The sequence below is a fragment of the Condylostylus longicornis genome, unplaced genomic scaffold, assembly GCF_029603195.1.
Source record: "Condylostylus longicornis isolate FDR11 unplaced genomic scaffold, ASM2960319v2 ptg000055l, whole genome shotgun sequence".
NCBI lineage: Eukaryota > Metazoa > Arthropoda > Insecta > Diptera > Dolichopodidae > Condylostylus > Condylostylus longicornis.
The window spans coordinates 213,944-235,097 of record NW_026578024.1 but is presented as its reverse complement, the minus strand read 5'-3'; the positions used below and the strand labels follow the sequence as shown (position 1 = coordinate 235,097).

The 21,154-nt window shown below is 27.8% G+C and overlaps 1 protein-coding gene across 37 annotated transcripts in view; it reads left to right on the top strand.

Moving 5' to 3' along the window:
- LOC129611797 (calcium-activated potassium channel slowpoke) overlaps positions 1-21,154 on the top strand; it is a 123,670-nt gene that overhangs the window by 8,665 nt on the left and 93,851 nt on the right. For all 37 annotated transcript variants that reach the window (XM_055525131.1, XM_055525119.1, XM_055525109.1 and 34 more), the window contains exons 4-7: positions 12,966-13,124; positions 15,641-15,752; positions 16,015-16,166; positions 16,243-16,410. In XM_055525131.1, the coding sequence (XP_055381106.1) occupies positions 12,966-13,124; positions 15,641-15,752; positions 16,015-16,166; positions 16,243-16,410 (591 nt within the window). The remainder of the gene's footprint in view (positions 1-12,965; positions 13,125-15,640; positions 15,753-16,014; positions 16,167-16,242; positions 16,411-21,154) is intronic.

The window sequence follows — 21,154 nt, the reverse complement described above, 5'->3', positions numbered from 1 at the left end:
TAAAATTAATATACTGCCAAATCGCTTGTTATATTCTTTTTAATCTAATTTTATACACTTGTGTTATTAGTATAAATTATAATTAAATTTTATAATATTGGAAAAAGATTTGTGGCAGAAAAAAAACCAATTTAAGTAAAAAATTTTTATATTAAAATAAAATCTTAACTTAGTTATGTACTATACTAAACCTAGTTAAAAAGAAAACAAAATTCTATAATTAATTTTCAACTTCCAATTCTTTGAAAGACAACCCTGCCAAATTGTTTTTGTAATAAATACTGAGCAATTTTTACATCATCATTTGCGGAGTAAAGCGTAAGATCGTTTGCAAAAGCTATACTGCGATTTGGCTCTAACCCTTTACTTAGGGAATCCAGGTGAATTATATATATTATAGGTAAATATAGGTGAATTAACCGTATCGTGTTGGGAACCGTTAACCACCGAAAATATGTTGGAGTAGATATTCCGATAAGAAACTTTAAAACACCTGTCATGTATCATGTCGTTAATAAAAAGTATCAGATGGAAAGGATACTGATACCTAAACATTTTGTACATAAATCCTTGAAGCCATGCTGAATCAAATGCCTTCTCAAAATCAATAAAACTTGTAGCAACGCTGTAATATCAAAACATGATTTGTTGTAAAAAGAATCTACGGAAATAGTTTTGTTCTCATATAATTTTACATAAATTTAGGGGAAATTTAGCATATGTAATAATATTTAAAATTTATAATTTATAAGAATATAAAGTTTTTATCACCTTTAGCTTTTAGTTAAGAAGATGATTATAAGGTGGAAAAAAATTTTCTTTTAACGAAATAAACTATTTACTAATATCTACGATCTGCTGAAATTACAGACTCTTAAAAACTGACATCTAGAAAGAACGATATCAAAAGTTTTGGGAAATCGGATTTCAGATAAGTTCAAAAGGTATACCGCAGTAGAAGAAGTCAGCCACTCCTTTTCCGCGATTGCAGAATTTAAAAAATATTTATAGTTTTGTTACAATAATTATTTAGAAAATGTAATGTTTAGGACTTAGGGAGCTATTACTTTCAGAGGGGAAGAGATAAGAGGTGAAAATATTCTTCTACGGAAATAAGTTTCCAGTAAAAATCTATGTACTTATGAAATTTCAGTTTTCTACTTTCAAGAATATAGAAGTTTTGTAAACATGTCCTTGGACAACCAGACGAATGGACGGACGGACAGAGTGAAACTAATAAGCACCTTTTTCCTGAATTTTTTTGGAAAAGTGCTAAAAACTGTCTTTTAAGTTTGATTAAAAGGCGTTGACGAATTAAAATAAATTTTGGATGTTTCTCTAAAAGATACTTGAAATTTTTCAAAAATGACGTCAATTCTTACTAAAATGTATAATAAAAATTCCTTATTTTCAATAACTTTCAAATTATTTTCGAAAAATATAATAATTAATAATTTTTTATATGTTAATTATTTGTATTAATCTCAAAAGAGTTTAACTTCATGGCTACGAATAAACGAAAAATTAAAATATTAGAATGATATATACAAATAAAGGAAAAAATCCAAAATTAACACATTCTTATTTATATGTACAGCACAGTCTTCCCTACGCAGTATTTAAAAAAAAGAATCTTATTGTCTGTTTAAAAATATACATATATGTATATTAGCATACTACATATATATAAACATATTTGTTTGAATGCTAATATGATGCATAATAATAATAAATCCATATATTCGTAATATGACGGTATGTAGGAAAGTTTATAAACAAAAAAAAAAATACAAATATGAAATAATATGTTTTTGTGGTAAAAATTCTGAGGCGAATTTTTTTTATTCCTCATCGAGAAAGCTTTTGCATAAATAATAAAGCTTTTATTATGAGAAAGAAAAGAAAGTGAAATTATTCATGCGCATCAAATACTTTAGTTTTTTTTTTCCCTACAATAGATTTTAGGCCCATGGCATAAACATGGACATATATGCCTTAGTTTTTTAAGTTTCAAATCAGTTTGTGTCTAAATTTTCATATTTGTACATACATATATTATGTATAAATTTATTTCATTAAAATCAAAATTCAGGCAATAAATTAGAAAAATGAAAGAAAGCAGCATCTTGAAAAATCATTGAAGCCAGTTGTCTTTTTCTACGAACTGAGCATTGTTCGAACTCGTAACAGGGACGTATTTATTTTATTTATATTTCAGTAGAAGTATTTTGAAACATTTATTTATTTGAAATATCTGTAATATATGTACATATCTATTTGAAATAAATTTCACATCTGGGACCTTATTCACTAAAACTGGCACTACTTTATGTATTAGTATAGTTCATTAGTTTTTTGCCTTTTGCAACAAAAACTTTGCAAATTTTTTTAATTTATTAATTAGAATAAGTAAAAATTGGTTCGTCTTGCAGAAAAAAAAAACAAATGAGAAAAGTTTTTATTTTATGAGATAAAATTATATGTGTACGTTATTGAAATATCACAATATCTTATAGTGTCCTTCGAAATGAACATATTTTGTAAAAAAAATTTCAATATTATCATTTTTACTTGAAGGTTTTACTTCATGTTTTATTCTATTATTAAGATATGTGTAGCAAAAGTAAAGTAAAATTATTTCATTCTGGCTCTTATTCTAATATTTTATGATTATTTAAATTTATAAAACATTATCGCCTAAGAATTGGCAAAAGTTTATTTACCATAAACTTTTGTAGTAATAGCAATTCCTCCTTCCCGACGTGTTGCTATAAATTAAATTTTACTTAGCAAAATTAGTTTATATTTAATTTATTAACTCAATTTTAAAACGGAACAAAGTTAACACAGTTGCATATATAATTTGTTTTAGCTATTAAAATAGATGATATTCTTATATTAAAGTATATTTTTTTTCCTACGGCAGGCTACTCACCTACCTAGTTAACTCTATGACGCTATGAAACTAGTGCATGATATCATGCACTATAGTCGTATACTCCTCCTAGGAACGAAGAAGGAAAAAAAAAAAGTATATTTTTTAAAATTTTTTGTTTATAGTAAGAGTCCATTTTTAAACTTTTTTTTTACATTTTTCAATTGTTCATTTATAAAGCATGCTTATTTTGTAGAAAATCATGAAACTTTGTTGGCTTACTTTTTATTTGACATATACTTACAAAAAAAACCCAACCAATATAATCGACTTTTAAAATATTTATGTATGTATATATAAATGGTACAAGGAAACTGATTGAAGCTTTGTCTAACACTAAATCTACAGGTATTATTGATGAAGTTAGTACTGAAATAGTAAAATATTGTAAAAATGATTATTGTGAAAATGGCAACTAATTAACGCTGCTTTTAATGAATGTGAAATGCTAAATCCTTTAAGATAAACAAAGTAATTAATTTATATAAAAATGGTGATTATAGGATCGTGAACAACTACAGAGTAATGTAAATGTGTACACTGTTTAGCAAAATAGTGGAAACATATGTGAAAAAGTTGACTGAACACTTGTAAAATATTATTAGTAAGTAAATATAGTTACGAAGTAATATAGGTAGTATGCATGCATAGGGAGTATGCCAGTAAAGTTTAGAACATTTATTTTGGTATCATACAAGGTAGCTGCTTATGCTCGACACTTTTTAATTGTTTTGTAAATAGTTTTATTTAACTTGAGCTACAAAGTAAAGCGTTCCAATATGCGGATGATTTAGCAATCATATATATGCAGAAAATACATTTGGTTTAAATGAGCAACAAAAAACAAAATACATTTGGTTTAAGTCAACATAACAATGAGAACATACAAAGAGCAGATAGCTATAAATACTTGGGCATATAATTATAGACTCTAACCTTGATTGGAAAGAGCAAATTAGTTTTTTTTAGGTGTATAAAAAGAAAACTCGCTTTTATTCGAAATAAAATACTTTTTATTTTAGCTTATATATTTCGTGCGCTACATACGCACTTTATCAAAGCTGGTTTTAAAAAAAATTGTAGATTTCGGAAAAATTATCAACCATAGGAGAATTTTTTGAGTAAATTAGTGTTCAAATTGTAAAATTGAGAGGAATAGCGCGAATATTCAGAAGAATAGGTTATAGAATACCAGAACAACTAAAACAAACCTGCCTTCTTCAGTATATGTCATAGCTCATAGATTTGTATATGGTATAATTGTATGGGGAAACATATACAAGAATAATTTGCATGAGCTACAAAAAATTCAAAATTAAACTATAACAGGTAAAAACATTTCGACTGAATAATACCTTGCCCTTTGACAATCTGAGTTCAAAAATTTGTTTTTGAAATACTTAGAAATAAATTTGATTGCTAAATGGCAATTACTTGAACCTGCGAAACCACTCGATAGAAACTTCACGAATATGATGTCTGACCTATGAAAGGGCACAAGACAGCCGAGTTTCATGAATCTAACTTTAATAATATTTAAAATTAACCTTCGGAGTTGTGTGGCAGCCACCTGAACCTGTCAAGCAATTCCACCAAAATTTCAGAAATATATCTGGCTTGAAATTAGGCACACGACTGCCGAGTTTCATGAATCTAGCTTTAATATTTATCCAAATATTTAAAATTAGCTTTCGGAGTTGTATGGCAGCCCCCTGAACCTGTCAAGCAATTCTACCAAAATTTTTCCAAATATTTAAAATTAACTTTCGGGGATGTATGGCAGCTACCCGAGTCTGTCGAGCAATCCAACCAAAACTTCAAAAATATATCTGAGCTAAAATTGGACAAACGACTGCCGATTTTCATGAATCTACCTTTATTAATTTTGCAAATATTTAAAATTAACTTTCGGAGTTGTATGGCAGCTACCCGAACTAGTACAGCCATTCCACTAAAAATTCAGTACATATCTGAATTGTAATTGGACATATCTTTGCAAAATTTGATATTAATATCTCTATTGCTTTTTGAAATATTTAAAAAAATCTCTTTATCTTGTGTGGCATGGTAGCTACCCGAACCCGTTGTCCGAATTGGTCTAAATACAATAGCAGCCGTCGTTGGCACAAAAGAAAGAACTTGTGAAAGTCTGGTGCCGATTGCATTATTTGTTTTTAAGTTATCGTGCGATCGGACGATAACTCAAAAACGAATAAATTATACAGTCATATCTAGAAAAATATTTTCCATCTTAATACACAGAATTTTTAATCACACGATTAATTCAAATACAACTATAAAATACAACTTTGTTACTTATTGAGTTAAAATAATAAATTATTTGCTTCTGAGCTTCCATTAAAAAACCTTACATCAATACAAAATCGAAAAAAAAATTTATGCATAGCTGATTTAATATGATGCGCATACGATGCATATTTTCGACATTTTTGGACACCAAACCTGAAAAAAGTATTACTGTATTGATGCATTTTCGTACGTGATTTTTACATGATTACACATCGATGCTGCATCGATTACTTTCCGATTATACCCATAACTTTTATCTTTTATTTTTAATTGGTTTTTATTTTTTTACTTGAATTGTTTTATATTTATACCCGAATACATTGTTGAATTATGTTTTTTTGAATTATATAATTACGTTGTTACTCTACTCAAACAAAACTTTTTTTTAAAGAAATGAATAAATAAATAAAAATAAATAATCTTTTAATTTCAATCTGGCAATTCTCGAAGAAATAGAGTTACTAATTTTGTAAAAAAAGTGTCCATTACTTGCAATCCATCCGTTAGTCGGTGTATCGATACACCTCTTTACAAAATTTTAATATACTTTAAGATATTTTATATCTCTAAAAATTGCAACCAAGCGTGCTCTATTTGTACTTAGAGCAATTGTGTAAAAATTGTTATGTATACAACACATTTTAAATTTTTTTTTGATGACAAAAATCATATAAGTTTTAAGTATTTAAGACATATGCATATGTCATACGATGATCCTACATTTACATACATATATAATCTTACTTTTAGTATTTCTTTCCTTCGTTAATTTAATATTATTACCCAAAACTGTAATACGATTCATACCGTAATCAAACAAATAATAAAGATATGATGACAATTGCATAATACGTGCAAATTAATTTCACATAGAATTTTAATAATTCAATTATTTTAATGAAGAAATATAGATTGACACAAAAATATTCTTGATAAAAAAACTAATTTATATAAAACAGAAGAAACCTTCATACTGTTTTTTACTTTATTTGTAAAATACTCGTATCATGGAATAGAGGGACTTAAAATTACTTGTAGAAATAAAGAGACATGTATGAACTATTATATATGTATGTACACACATACTTAATCGCGTTATTTCATAATTCATTTTGAATAAAATAAAAGCCTTTATCAATTTGAATCATTTTGAATAAAATAAAGGCCTTATTAACGAGCGAATCCGATACGCGATATACAATATCCAAATAGCGTATCGTTATCGTTTTTGTTATTTTTTTGTTTTTTGAGACGATAGAATATACTAATATGTTATAAATATTATAATATATGTATAATATATCAACGACGGTACAACCATTTGTATAAGAATTTTGAAAATTTGAAAAGTGCTTACCTATACGAATTATTTTCAAATTACAAATTATAAAATGTGTGTTAACAGGTTTTATGAATTTCAAAAATTTTTATAAATACAAAAAAATCTAAATTAATACTTTTTGTTTTAATTTTCGTTTTGTATTCACATTTCGTAGCTTGCTGTACCTACATACATACATATGTATATTAAAATTTACTGAATAAAATTTATCCAAAATGGCGTAAAAAATTTCGTAATATTAACCAAAGTATATCTACTAACAAGTAGTTCGACTCTCCGTTTACATCACACTAATGCAATCACTCACCAATATTTGTATACAAAAAATTCCCTTAGTTAAAAGAGTTAAGCAGTATACTTTCTTATTTTCATTTTTATACACATAAGAATTTTTGGGAGAGGGAAAGAGTACGCAATAGATGTCAACCTGTTTTTTCATAATGTAATTTTGAAAGGCGACACTTTATTATTTGTTCCTATATAAAGTATAGGGAAAAATATTAAGAATTTTAAAAGCGACACAATAATTTCTGTAATTCATTCCAGTACAAGGTGGCAAAAAATGTGTATTGTATTATAAAAGCGAAGAAGAAAAAAGTCTTTAAAAAAATTATTATAATTTATAATATAATTTTTACAAATAATAAAAATAAATTTTAAAAGACGTACAATAGTAAAAAGAAATTTAAATAGTTGTGAAAAAAATATTTTTTTTATAAATGGGTAAACATTATTTGAAGTGTTTGGGATGAAAAAAAGCCGACACGAAAATTTCATTTGTTGCCAAAAGATGTGAAGAGGTAAATATGTACTTTTGAAAATATTTTAAATATTTAGTGTTAGGCATTTGCAATTAATAAATAAAATAAATAAATTATCTTTAAATTTTTTATTTTTATTTCAATCTTAATAAATTTAGAACATATTTGCCATGAATAATATATTTCCCGGTAATAATTATATTTCATAAAGTAATCAGTACCTTTTTTTCTTTATAAATTACTTTATTTCTATGTCACTACCTGATACTGTGTATCTACTGTACCAGGTACATGCATGTGTACATTCATACATGAAATTTCAAACTCTTTTGCTTTCATACATTCGAATTTTTTACCTAAGTTTTATAAAATGAAAAATAAATTTTGTTATTATCAAAATAAAAATAACAAAATTTTTACTTAATTTAATTTTATTTTAGTTCAATGTTTTTGATACACTCGTTTGTTTACAATATTTTGTTCCTTTCTTGCCTACACAACTCTTATTACCATCTATTTCTACAAAAAAAATGGAATATTTTAAGAATTTGGAAGCAAGATGCAAATGAAAACTAACGGAATGGAACGAGTCGAATTACTTGTTAGTATATATACTTGATATTAACACTGCAAAATATATCGGAGATGTCGTATATCGAGCGCCTGTTTTTACCAACCTTGCATTGCGTGTAATATGGGAGTTTCGGTGGAAACGTACATTTCCATGTTATAAAGAAGCGTAAATAAACTATTTTTAGCGAGATCTCGATCTGTCGATCTGTGTTTGAATATTTAATATTGAAATTGGAGATGTTACAACAATGAACTTATTAACTTTTTGGGAATATCAGACATTTTTTGAAATATTATATTTAAGTTCTGTTTGCTATCACAACTAACTCACGAACTTCTCACAAAATTCGGAATTCATAATTGTAAAAACATAAAACGGTGAACGGCTACCGCAGACGATTTTCGTTGCTAACCTAGTATAACAGCGGAACGGCAAAATATGTTATGCTTCTCTAGTACAAAAAAAAACTTGACGATAACGTAAAAGCTTCAAATAAAAATTTTACATTATTTTCTTTTATTTAGTATAGAGGTGATTTACTTGTGTTGCTAAAAGATGCATGAAAAAGGAAAATGTGAACGAAATAGTTGGAAAAGTAGAAATATATACTATGTATATTTTTTGTTTTCTTATTGAAACGATTGACGCCAATATTATTAACTAGGTCACTCTCTGTACACAATTGTATATTACGCACACAGTCTCCTGTTACGTAGTACTTTTTGCTTATACTCGTAATAAGCGATAATTATATTGATGTCTATGTATGCACATATATAATAATTAATTATGAAAAATCCCCATGCAGACGTAATAACTTTAAGTTAAAAATATTTACATACCCAGCAGGAAATTTTTAGAAATAAGACGATAAATTGTACCTGCGATATTTTTTAAAGATTGCCTGCTATTATTTTGAATCACTTTACTATCATCTATTCTATATGAAACAAATAGAGAATCGCTTACGAGGACCATTTAATATTTACAATTATTACTTTGATAAGATATTGACATTTTTTGCAAAGACTGGGCAAAATGCATCTAAATTGATACAGAAAAATTAGACTAAATACAGGTCTTCATATTATCTGCATTTTTTACTTCATTTTACCCGTACGAACGTATGTTCGAAGGGTATACTTAATTTGCCTCAACGTTTGTAACGCTAAGAAATAATGGTACGAGATATAGCCTGAAGTATATGTTTTTGGCTAACATCAAAATCTACCAGTCAAAAGTTGCAAGTATTCATCAATAGATGCCTCAGAATAATATGCCGCATATTCTAGCCAAGACAGATAAGCAACAAAGACCTCTGGATAATAACAGGCGAAGAAACTATCGGAAGGCAAATAAGAAGAAGAAAGTGGAAATGGATTGGGCACACTCTAAGAAAACCCGCCAATAATATCGCTAAAATGAGCTTAGAGTGGAACCCGCAGGGTTCAAGAAGACCTGGACGCCCCAGAAACACCTGGCGTAGATCTGTAAAATCAGAATTAGAAAACGCAGGTCTAACATGGAGTCAAGTCAAGCAAATAGCCCAAAATAGAACAAGATGGAGATGTCTAGTGGAAACCCTATGCTCCCAAGAGGAGTAAGGAAAAAAAAAATAAGTTTTTGATCAGCGTCGAATTCTGAATCGATCTAATTATGTCTGTCCGTCCGTCCCAACGATAATTCAAAAGCTAATTTAGCCGAGTTTACAAAGATTCACAAATGATTTATTAAGGTAAATGCCAAAACTGGTTCGGGTAGCAGAAATTATTGAAACTATGGTAATGAAATTTCGTATTTAATAAAATTCATTAAAATTGCTTGACCACTTCTGGTAGCTGCCATACAATTTGAAAAGTTTTTTTGCTATATCTTAAAAACGGCTCAACCTACACTACTCAAATTTTGCAATATCAGATGTGGTAAAATTGCTGAGATTTCAGAGCACTTGTGATAGCTGCAATATAACTCCAAAAGTTATTTTTTCTATATTTTAGAAATTATCCAGAGCATAGTTTTGAAAATTTGTACAAACAAATATTTTGTTATGACGGTTATGTTTTATAAAAGCCGTTGAAATTTCTCGACTTCTAGTCAACTCCAAAAGTTATTTGGCTATATTTTAGAAATTATCCAGAGCATAGTTTTGAAAATTTGTACAAACAAATATTTTGTTATGACGGTTATGTTTTATAAAAGCCGTTGAAATTTCTCGACTTCTAGTCGCCATATAGCTTTATAAGCTATATAGTAGTTGTCATATAATTTCATAAGCTGTTTCTTCATAGCTCAGAAATTATTGAAGCTACAAGGCGGAAGTTTTAAGGGAACGAATTTGGTGATGTGGCCATCACTTTAAATAAAACTCTTTTAGATTGTATGCGTTTATATGGTAACCACTATATACACAAAAAATAGCACTAGAGGTTGTATGAAACCGTATGTCAATAATTTTCGACATATAAAGTTATTTATTCGTACGAGTATCATAGAGTTGACACGGTCAACTATATCTTTTCTCACTTTTTTTTGCCTTTGTTTGAGCTTCGTGCTTAATTTTCCGAATGAAATTTTAAGTAAGAATCAACAGCATCAACATCAATGAATTAAAAATATCTTGTCATTGGACAAAGTGTTGGACAAAAAACTTTATTTCACATGCGCATTTCAACCTTTATCACCCCATTTGCATGGTTTCTCCTTATTTTATATCACGATATAACCCTTCCGATTGTATGTTTAATCCATTTCCATTTTCTTCTTTTTATAGTGGGTTTTTTTCTATTGTCGCCCAAATGACATTCTTGCCATTTTTATTCTATGCGTGATGTCTTCATCCGCTCCACCCTTTGTGCTAATGATACTAACAAGGTATTTAAAGTGAGCGATATCCTCTATTGGGCTTATGTTGACTACAAAGCTGCCCCAGTTATCTACATTTACGCGCACGACAATTTTAGTTTCACCTGATTGATTTTAAGACCACTTTTTCGGCTTGTTCACTAAGTTTGGGCAACTTTGCAAAAATGTCTGGGAAGGTACGAGACAGTAGGACTATGTTATCTACTGAGTCAAGGCCCTCTAGGTGATGTATAATAGAGCATATACCTCTTGGAGACGCTAATGTTTTCTCATTACTTCATCAAGTACTATGTTGAACTGTTTGACACACTTTTCCATTCTAACTGGATCGCCAAGTACTTCATTGTGTAGCACTCTGGTGTCTGTATTTCTCTACATTTTCTTTATTAGTGTAATTAAGAACCTTATTTGCGAGTGCTATCCATAAGGGAGTTGAATTCTGTGAATTGTTCTATTATCAACTGCAGGTTCTTGATTACACTAATAAAGGAAATGTAGAGAAATACAGACACCAGAGTGCTACACAACGAAGTACTTGGCGATCCAGTTAGAATGGAAATGTAATTTATGAAGTTCGAGTTTCAATAAATAAAAGGAGTTTGCTGTATTTCCCACAATATTAAATGGCTTTTATATCCTCATAGCGCTTTTGTAGAAGATGTTACACGCATTCCATTTTCACACATTCGCAAAAAAATAATATTTTCACCAAATGAGTATCTATATATATATACATACACGCATGTATGTATATATATGTAGATACTCATTTGAGCACGTATGCCGGTTATATATTACATATGTATTTGTGGAAAATATGTAATAAATAATTATATGTAAATATATATAATGAAAATATAAAATGAAAAATATATAGTAACATAGTAAAATATTTTGCACATCGCGATGGGAGCAGGCTAAACGCAATATGAAAATATTTGTGAACGCCTCAATCTGACCCTTAAAAGGAAGTTTATAGAAAAATAAAGGCGATACTCAATACAAGAAACATGTGTTATAAAAATTATAAAATATGTACATGTATGTACGCACATCATGTACTATATAAACAAAAATTATATTTTTGTACATTTACATTTATATAGGCCGAAGCAACGTTTTTATAGCACGGTTTAAAAGGAATGACCTTTGAAAATATTTTTTCTCAAAACGTTGTTGTATTTTGTAGGTAAATATAGTCAAACACGCTTAGGTTGAACTCTGTTTATTCTTCAAACCTCGCTTAATAGAAAACTCTCGTAATTCATAAGCTTTCTTAAAATCACGTAATTTTCGACATCATAATGTCTAAATTCGTTCAATTTCGCTCGCTTAAAATCACATAATTAAAAATTGACAAAAAAAAAATGCAAAAAAAAATTGAGAGGCAACTTCTTAACTTTTTAAAGTGTAAATCTTTTTAGTTAAATCTTTGGCATTTTTTTTCAAAACTGTTGAATGTTTTTTACCGACCGCATTGTGTATACAATAAGGTAGGTTATGTGATGGCGACAAACTTTGAATGTCGAGTTTTCGGTGGGAACGCACTTCTCCATAGTAAGGGAGTATAAAAAAACTATTTTTAGCAACCTGTCGATCTGTCAGTCTGTCGGTCTGCCGGCTTGTGTGAGCACACGTGTATCTCAATTTGAAATGAACCGATTTTGATGAAATTTTATATGTAACTCTATTTCGACCATGGCACAAATTGATCATTTTTTGGGATATACCAGACCTCGAGAACTGGACCTTTTAACTGGCCTGTTTTATATTTTTGATCATTTTGTAGAAAATATTCAACAGATTCACTTGAAATTTCATGTATAGGCTTCATTCGACCGTACGCAAAACTTCCTAACCATTGGAAGAAACCAGGTGTCAATAATTGGACGTTTACCACGGGTCAAATACATATATATTTTTGCGTATATAAAGAGAACTAATTAACAGATTAGGGTAACTGATCTACAAGACGATTTTACATATCTTGCCATATCTCCGGAATGAATGATGGAATTTCTTGAAATTTAATTTCTAATTTTCAATATAAAAATTATTTCAAAAAGCTTTTTTAATATGTATAACGTTTTATAATGTTTTAAGAGATAAATTTGTGTTATAATTTGAGTATAATTTTATATTTCACTAATTGTTTGAACTATTGTTTTCTTTTATTTTAAGGTGGTACTCGTTTTTATACTCAGTATTGCTTCGCTTATTATATATTTTATTGACGCTTCAAACGAAGAAGTGGAAAGATGTCAAAAGTGGAGCAACAATACCACACAACAAATTGATCTCGCATTCAACATATTTTTTATGGTTTACTTTTTTATACGGGTAAGTAGACATATTATTAATTTTTTAGTTAATAATCATTAATAATTTTTATACTATTAATTACACAAATAATACACATAATAAAATATGTACATAAAATATTGCCAACTTTAGCCTATTTCATTGTTAAAAAACTACAATTTCACATTCAAGAGCTACAATTTCCTGTTAAAGAGCTACAATTTATGTGAACGTCATGAATTTTTGTGAAGAATTTTTGAAAACTAATATTATTCAAATTTTTTTAACCGAAACCTTAATAGCTCACATTTACGAATGTGTATTTCATAATAAACTAAATACAGTAGAAATCTGCTCGAGTGAACATAATAAAAACACAGGCTGTTCGTTCTATTGAACCTGTTCACTGTATTAAATGTCAAATAAATTAAACTAAAAAGTAGTTTTTAAAGCTTTATTGTTTAGAAAAGTATTCAGTTACTTTTTTTTGAATTTTTTTTTTATTTGAAATTTTTAAAACAATATTTACTCTTGTGTGACTTGGTCGGTTAACAAGATATCGTTGTCTGCAGCCCATTGTATAGTCTTATTTAGCGGTTCAAGGGCTTCATAATCAGAAATTTTTGCTTCAACTGTTTCTATCACATTTTCGGTTAAATTAGTAACCGAATTTGGCTCTTTAACTTCATTTTTCTGCTATTAATCGCGTACACGGTTGATTTAGCTATACCAAATTTCTTAGATAATGTTGTAACACTTACTCCTGACTCTAAAGATTTTATAATTTTAATTTTTTCATTTAAATTCAAATGTTTTCTTTTAATATTTGTTTTCGGTATTTTAAAAAAAAACTTGAACACTTTTATTTTATCGAAATTACACTTTAATTGAATGCCATTACCTAACACAATGTATGACTTATATGTTAAATAAACAAAATAATGCTCTCTTTTGTAATTCAACTTGAAAAATCCCGTTACGATGAGAAAAATAAAAAGAATAATATAAAAAAAAAACAGTTTTGTAAAATTTGTTCACTATACTGGGCACTTATAAAAATTTTTGTTCACAGTGTAAGGCAGTCAATGCTAAAATTTTCGTGTTCACTCGACTGGGAAGTTCATAAAGTCGGGCGTTCACTAGAGCAGATTTCTACTGTACTTTATATTATTTATTCTTGTTTAAAAAATTTGTTTCGAAATTTCTTTTAAAACATTTTTATTAACAAGGAATTTTCTAATGTTTTAAAGCTTTTCTTATAAAAATATATTTCATAATCTTTTCCAAAATTTCTATAATTACGTTTATTGTTACGATATGCAATATTATAAATTTTGGATGTCAATAAATAATGGCTCTTACAATATTGTGAATATAATTCTATGTATCCACAGAGTGTTTCATACAGTGGCGCATTGACACAAATTTTTTTATTAAAAAAAAACGACGCTTTTTTTTTAAATTTCATCTTAAATTTCGCTCGTAGACACGATATTCCTGAAAGTTTTAGAAATATTTTGTAGAGAAATAAAGGTATTGCAAATGTCTTTCATTTTGGAAAAGAAAAGATACATGTTAATAATGCATAATACTGCGAAATAAAGCTTAAAGAAATTTGTTTTTGTTTGAAAAAATTCTATTTTAACAAATTTTGACTTTGCCCTTGAATATATCTGAAACTAGAAAAATCTTTGAAACCGCTGAAATACCGTTTAAATGAGGATTTCATTAGCTTTAAAATGAGTCTAGAAAGTTAAATTTATCTGTCACATTTCCAGAGGTGTAAATATAAATATGAAAATCAGGCGGTTTTGGCGTGTTACAACTGGCCCCATAACTCGAGAACAAAGGCCCAAAAAGAAAAATGTTACTAGGAGTTTTTTATTCGTCTACATGCTTTCTATCACCTTGCTTCGGGAATACCATTGAGTTCCAGACACCCTGCATAAAAGTATACAAGTATACTTTTAGTTTATACGCTAAAAACGTTTAAAAGTGGATTTTTTAGAAATTTTCTCGCTTATTTTTTAATAACGGTATTTTTCAGGATGATGTAATATTGTATCTTTTCAAAATTTCCCTGGTGCAAATTAGTAAATTTTTTAGAATTGCAACAATTAAAAAGCAATTTCTCTATAACTAGGAAGGTTACGACTATGAGTGGCATGTTGACAGAATGTTTGGAAAATGCGCAATTTGTTATTATAGAAATTTCCTGGAAAATACCGTTATTTAAAGAAGGAAAACGAAAATTTTCTAAAAATTCATTTTTCAAACGGTTTTGACATCTTACTTGCAAAGTTCTTTGCATGCTTGTTGGATAACCTATTGTAACCTATTTTCCAACGAATGTCAAAAAGTACCGCTGTTTCTCGCACAAATAGATACAACGGTACTCTCCTTCCTAAACAGAGATCGTTTCCTAAACAGGTTCCGAAAGAGGCCTGCTGTAGAGTAATTTTTTCCTTAAACATGAAATTTTACAAAAAATAAACACAAATACTTTTTTGTAAATATTTTTTGTTGGCCAATTTATAGCATATATATATTTTCAGTTCATAGCAGCGTCGGACAAACTTTGGTTTATGCTAGAAATGTACAGTTTCGTAGATTATTTTACAATACCCCCGTCCTTTGTATCAATATATTTAGATCGGACATGGATCGGTAAGTTTAAAAATTTATTATAATAAACCAAATTTATACCTCTTATTGAACCAAAATAGCTTTAGTTGAACCAGATTCTTATTAAGGATTTTGTTTGGTATACATGAAAGCACATTGGTGTATTTCAATTTAATTTACACCAATAAATTTGTCTTTTATTTTCTGTTACTTTTATTATATATATTGAAAAATATATTTACGTTATATATATACTTTTGCTCTAAATCAAATTAAAATTCGTTATTTATAATTATTACTCAAGGTCTTCGATTCCTTCGAGCGCTTCGTCTTATGACAGTTCCAGATATTTTGCAATATTTAAACGTACTGAAAACATCGAGCTCTATACGTTTAGCGCAATTAGTCTCAATTTTTATATCAGTATGGTTGACAGCGGCTGGGATTATACATTTGGTAATTTGAATTTTGATTAATAAATAATTTGTTGTATGAAATATGACAGTACACAATGTTTGTTTAAAATTTTTAGTTGGAAAATTCTGGTGATCCATTCGATTTTAAAAATCCTCATCAATTATCCTATTGGACTTGTGTCTATTTCCTAATTGTGACCATGTCAACGGTAGGATATGGTGACGTTTACTGTGAGACTGTATTAGGTAGAACATTTTTGGTGTTCTTCTTACTCGTCGGGTTGGTAAGTATAAAATGTTTCATTTGCAAAAAATAAAAAACCGAGTAATTTCAATCAAATAAATAACAAAAACGGAAAAAGTATCGAAAATTATAATTAATTAATAAAAAAATTAGTTTTGTTTAAAATTTAATTATATAAATTTAAAAAAAGGAATAACATATATTATTACAACTACATTTTTTTGTATATATATATAAATTAAATAAAATAAAAAAGAAAATGAAATTCAATTGAAAAATTTAGCGAAAGGTTAAGGTGTGAAAACATTGTGTATTAGGAAGAACCTTAAATTCTAAAAGTAAATATTTTGCGGCTATTTATTATATATTTAAGGTAAAAAAAAAATTAATTAGAAAATCAAATTGCTAATTTTTAAAATACAAAAGTATGACTTACAAAAGGATGTGAATTATAAAATAAATATAGTGAAAATTGTTCACTTTTATTATTTTACTTACTGTTTGTATAGACTAATCTATAGGTACTCGAACAGAAATAATTAATATACTTGTATATTTTAAATTTTTTTCAGCATTGTTTATCTTGTTTTTTTCTTTTTCCTATCATTTTTTGTTTTTTTAACAGTTTCCTTAAATGTCAATAACATTTTGTTATGAATAAAAATATTTTCTTATCATTTCCGTCATAGTTTTTCATCTAGTTTTTTAATAATTGTCTAAAAAGGAAAAACATTGTAAAAATTAGAAATATTGTAATATTATTTATAACAGTCTCCTTGTGTTGATATTATCATATATATATATATATATATATATATATATATATATATATATAAATATATATATTTATATATTCACAAATACATAAAATGTATATAATATATATAAATATATATGTATATATATATATATATATATATATATATATATATATATATATATACATTATAAATAATATTTATATATATATATACACGTTGATTCAGTAAAGAGTACAATATTACGAGTATATATCAATGTTTAGGGCATCAAAAATTTTTAAAATGTTTTTTTGTAACTACTTGGCAAAACTCCACGATTTCCACGATACAGGGATTGTAATTTTTTCTTGCCCAAGCTTTTTTGCTTATAACTTCCCTTCTGAAAAAAATAGAAGTTTCAAATGAATAGTTTTTGAAAGGGCTATTAAGGGCTTGAAAGCCCTTATAAAAAAAAATTTCGTGAAAATTCGCTAAAATTCCTATCTCGGAAATCGTTGAGTTTTGAAAACTAGTTCCAAATAAAAATTTTACCCATTTTTGATATTCTAAACCGTAGACAGCAAATCATTGGCACGCGTGCCAAGCTTGGCACGTTTCGAATATTCTATAGCAGGCGTGGAATTGAACATTTTCATATTTTTATTTTTTAAAAAATTTTAAGGGAAAAATAAATTAAAAATTTAAAAATTTTTTTATGTATAAAATTTTAGGAAAAATTGTTTTAGCTTGTTTATCACTTGCATTTGTTTTAATAAAAGCCTAAATTCGTCTCCGGTATGGAGATGTATATATTTTTTTGGTCAGCGAAAAATTATGCGCTGATTTAGACATGTCCGTCCGACATGTTCGAGTAATTGCCATTTAACAAAAAAAGCTAATTCTAAATATTTTAAGAACAACTTTTTAAACTTAGATAGCCAAAGTGCAGGGTATTATTCTATCGGTTTATATCAACTGAAACGTTTTTACTTGTTTATTACTTAGATTTTGCAAAATTGAACTGGTATATTTTTTTTATTGAAATAAAAATTATTTGATGCTTAGCCAATTTTTTACAATTGTTATATAAAGTTATTTTTCAGTTTAATTCCCTGATAAAAACTTCGCGGTACGTTTGCATAACAAAATAAATAATTTTTAAAAATTTGGCACGCAGGTTTCATAAGTCTTGCCACCTAGGCCCTAAACAATGGTATATAATATTGTGCTCATTACTGAATCACCCTGTAAATATTTTTATAAGTGAGTATATATTTATGTATTATTTACACATACATAAAAATCTATTTTAACATAAGCATGTAAAATATAATATGTTTAAAATATAATACAAACATATTATGTAAGGAAATGAAAATCTAAATTATGTTCACAATTTTTAACTTTATACTAAAGTAAGTTGATCTACATACATACTTTCGACTTTGCCTACGTACCTACTTATTTAGCTATCTTATCTACTTACTTTTACAATAAAAAAAAATTTTTCATTTTATGTGGCTGCTATCACCGAACTTTGTTAATGAGCTTTTTGATCTGATTTAAATTTAAAAAAAGCTGGATTTGTCTTTGGATTTTGTTTGACATTAGATTTTATTGGATGGAAAAAAGAGGATATCGTTCAATTCCTATCAGATTAAAAATGGCGGAAACTGAAATACACTTTAATTCAGATTAATATTCATTGTCTCCAAAACGAATAGTTTAAAAAAATTTTTTTTGAATGGCGAATTCAGCGTGAGTAATATTTTAGGGAAAACTCGTTTTTAAAAATTTTTTTAGTTAAACTATAAACTTTATTCCCAACTAAGAGATAACACATAAATTGCATTCTTTTCTATATGGCACCAAATACGAGTTATCTCATCCTCAGTTTACTTGGTATTTTTGTGCAGCTATATTTAAACCCGATATATATTAGTGCTAATATCGATAGATGGTTTCTGGAAAAAAAAAAAAACAAAAATCAATGCTGTTTTGAATGAACAGAAAATTAATTAAAACTGAATAAAAATATGATTATAAAAATTTCATAAAAATTTCATTTGATTTCTGCGAATTGTTGTTTACATTCATTGTAAAATTTACCTTTTTTATATTTATCTTAATTTTCGAAAAAGAAGATGTAAATAAAAAAAGGTGTAAAATAAATATTTAGCTGGTAATTATTGGAAAATTTAAAATAAAAAAAACTAAACCGAAGAGACTTAAATTGAAGTTAAAGTGTATTTTCTGTATTATCTTGCAGGGATGGTGAACAGAATTTGGATTTTGTTTCATAAGAAGAAAATGATCAATGTTTGATATATAAATGTTGTCTAAGGCAATCAAACATTGTTAATTTGTTTTTGGATTTCGTTTGATGAAAAAAAATTAGATGACCATCCAATTCTTATCAAGCAAAATTCATTTGAAATGTTTGATGTTTTGATGTTTAACTGACTTCAGCTTTATTAATCAACCTTAATTGACTTTTTATTTCATATAATTTTACATTAATTTTTATTACATTTTAAAATGATTTTGTCAAATGATATATAAGTAACACAATTATAACACATGTAGTGGGTTTGGGTATTATAAAAATGTATCGGGAAGAAGAAGGGTATTAAATTGCGGTTATTTCATCCGTATTTCACGTATTTCGTGAAAGGTATATTCACTTTGGTGAATATATAGTGGTTCAAACTCCTTCAAGTGGTTTCAAACTCCATACCAAAGTGAATATACCCTTTACGAGTTTCATGAATCTAGCTTTAATTGGTATGGAGTTTGTAACCACTAGAAGGAGTTTGAACCACTCTGAAAGTTAATTTTAAATGTTTGGAAAAAAATTAAAGCTAGATTCATGAAACTCGGCACTTGTGTATCCAATTTTAGATGAGATGTAACCCTGAAATTTTAGTGGAATAGCTTAACAGGTTCGGGTAATTACAATAGAGCTCCAAAAGCTAATTTAAAATATTCAAAAAAACAATAGAGTTAGGTTTATGAAATTTGGCAGTAGTATGTCAAATTAAAGGTCACATATCTTCTTGAAGTTTAAACTTCTACACCCTGGAAGATAGAAAGCTGAAATTCTACACGTACATAGATCTTTACTAGAAACTTATTTCTGTAGAAGAAAATTTTTACCTATCTTCCCCGCTCTTGAAGTTATACCCCGCCAAAATCCTAAAAATGCCATTTTTTAACTATTTATTGCAGTGAAATCATAAGCATTTTTCTAATTTTGCAAACGCAGAAAGGCCATGTCTTGCCTCTCCTATCGCGGCATACTATAGTCAAACTTTAAAAAAACAAAATGGCCGTTCTAATTTACCATTATCTAAAATCCTTTTTTCCAAATTTTTGATACTGTTTTTCTACACCCCAGGTTGTAGGTTTCTGAAATTTCAGCAGCTGTTAAATAGTTCATTTCGCTATAGGAAATTTTTTTTCCATTTCCACCTCCTCTCAAGTTATCGCCTCTTGAAATTTGTAAAATTTAAATTTTTGACGCCTTATGTTTCCGAAACCGCAAGCTTTTTCAAATTTCTATAAACGCAGAAAGCTAACGGTAAATTCCATTCCAGTAAAAAATATAATTATTTTTCTTAACTCATGCAATTAACCCTTAAAATCGAGCATTATGTTAACCCCTCTTCAAATTAATTTTTGCTTTATTTCAAAAACTGCATAAACCGTTCATCCTAACTATATGCAATTCTAGAAATAGTTTCGCAAATGAATGAAAATAATTTTATCAGTGTAGTAGGTATACATAGATTGTTTTTAAAAGCAGTATTTCCACTTAACCCAACTTTATTTAAATATCTAGCTTTCATTGTTGTATACCAATTACTTAAACCTGCCAAACCATTCTATACAAACTTCACGTATATGTCTGGCTTCAAATTGAACACACGACTGGCAAGTTTCATGAATTCATTATTTTTTCAAATATTTCAAGTTTCATTATTTTTTCAAATATTTAAAATTTGTTTTTGAAGTTGAATGGTAGCTACCCAAACCTGCCAAGCC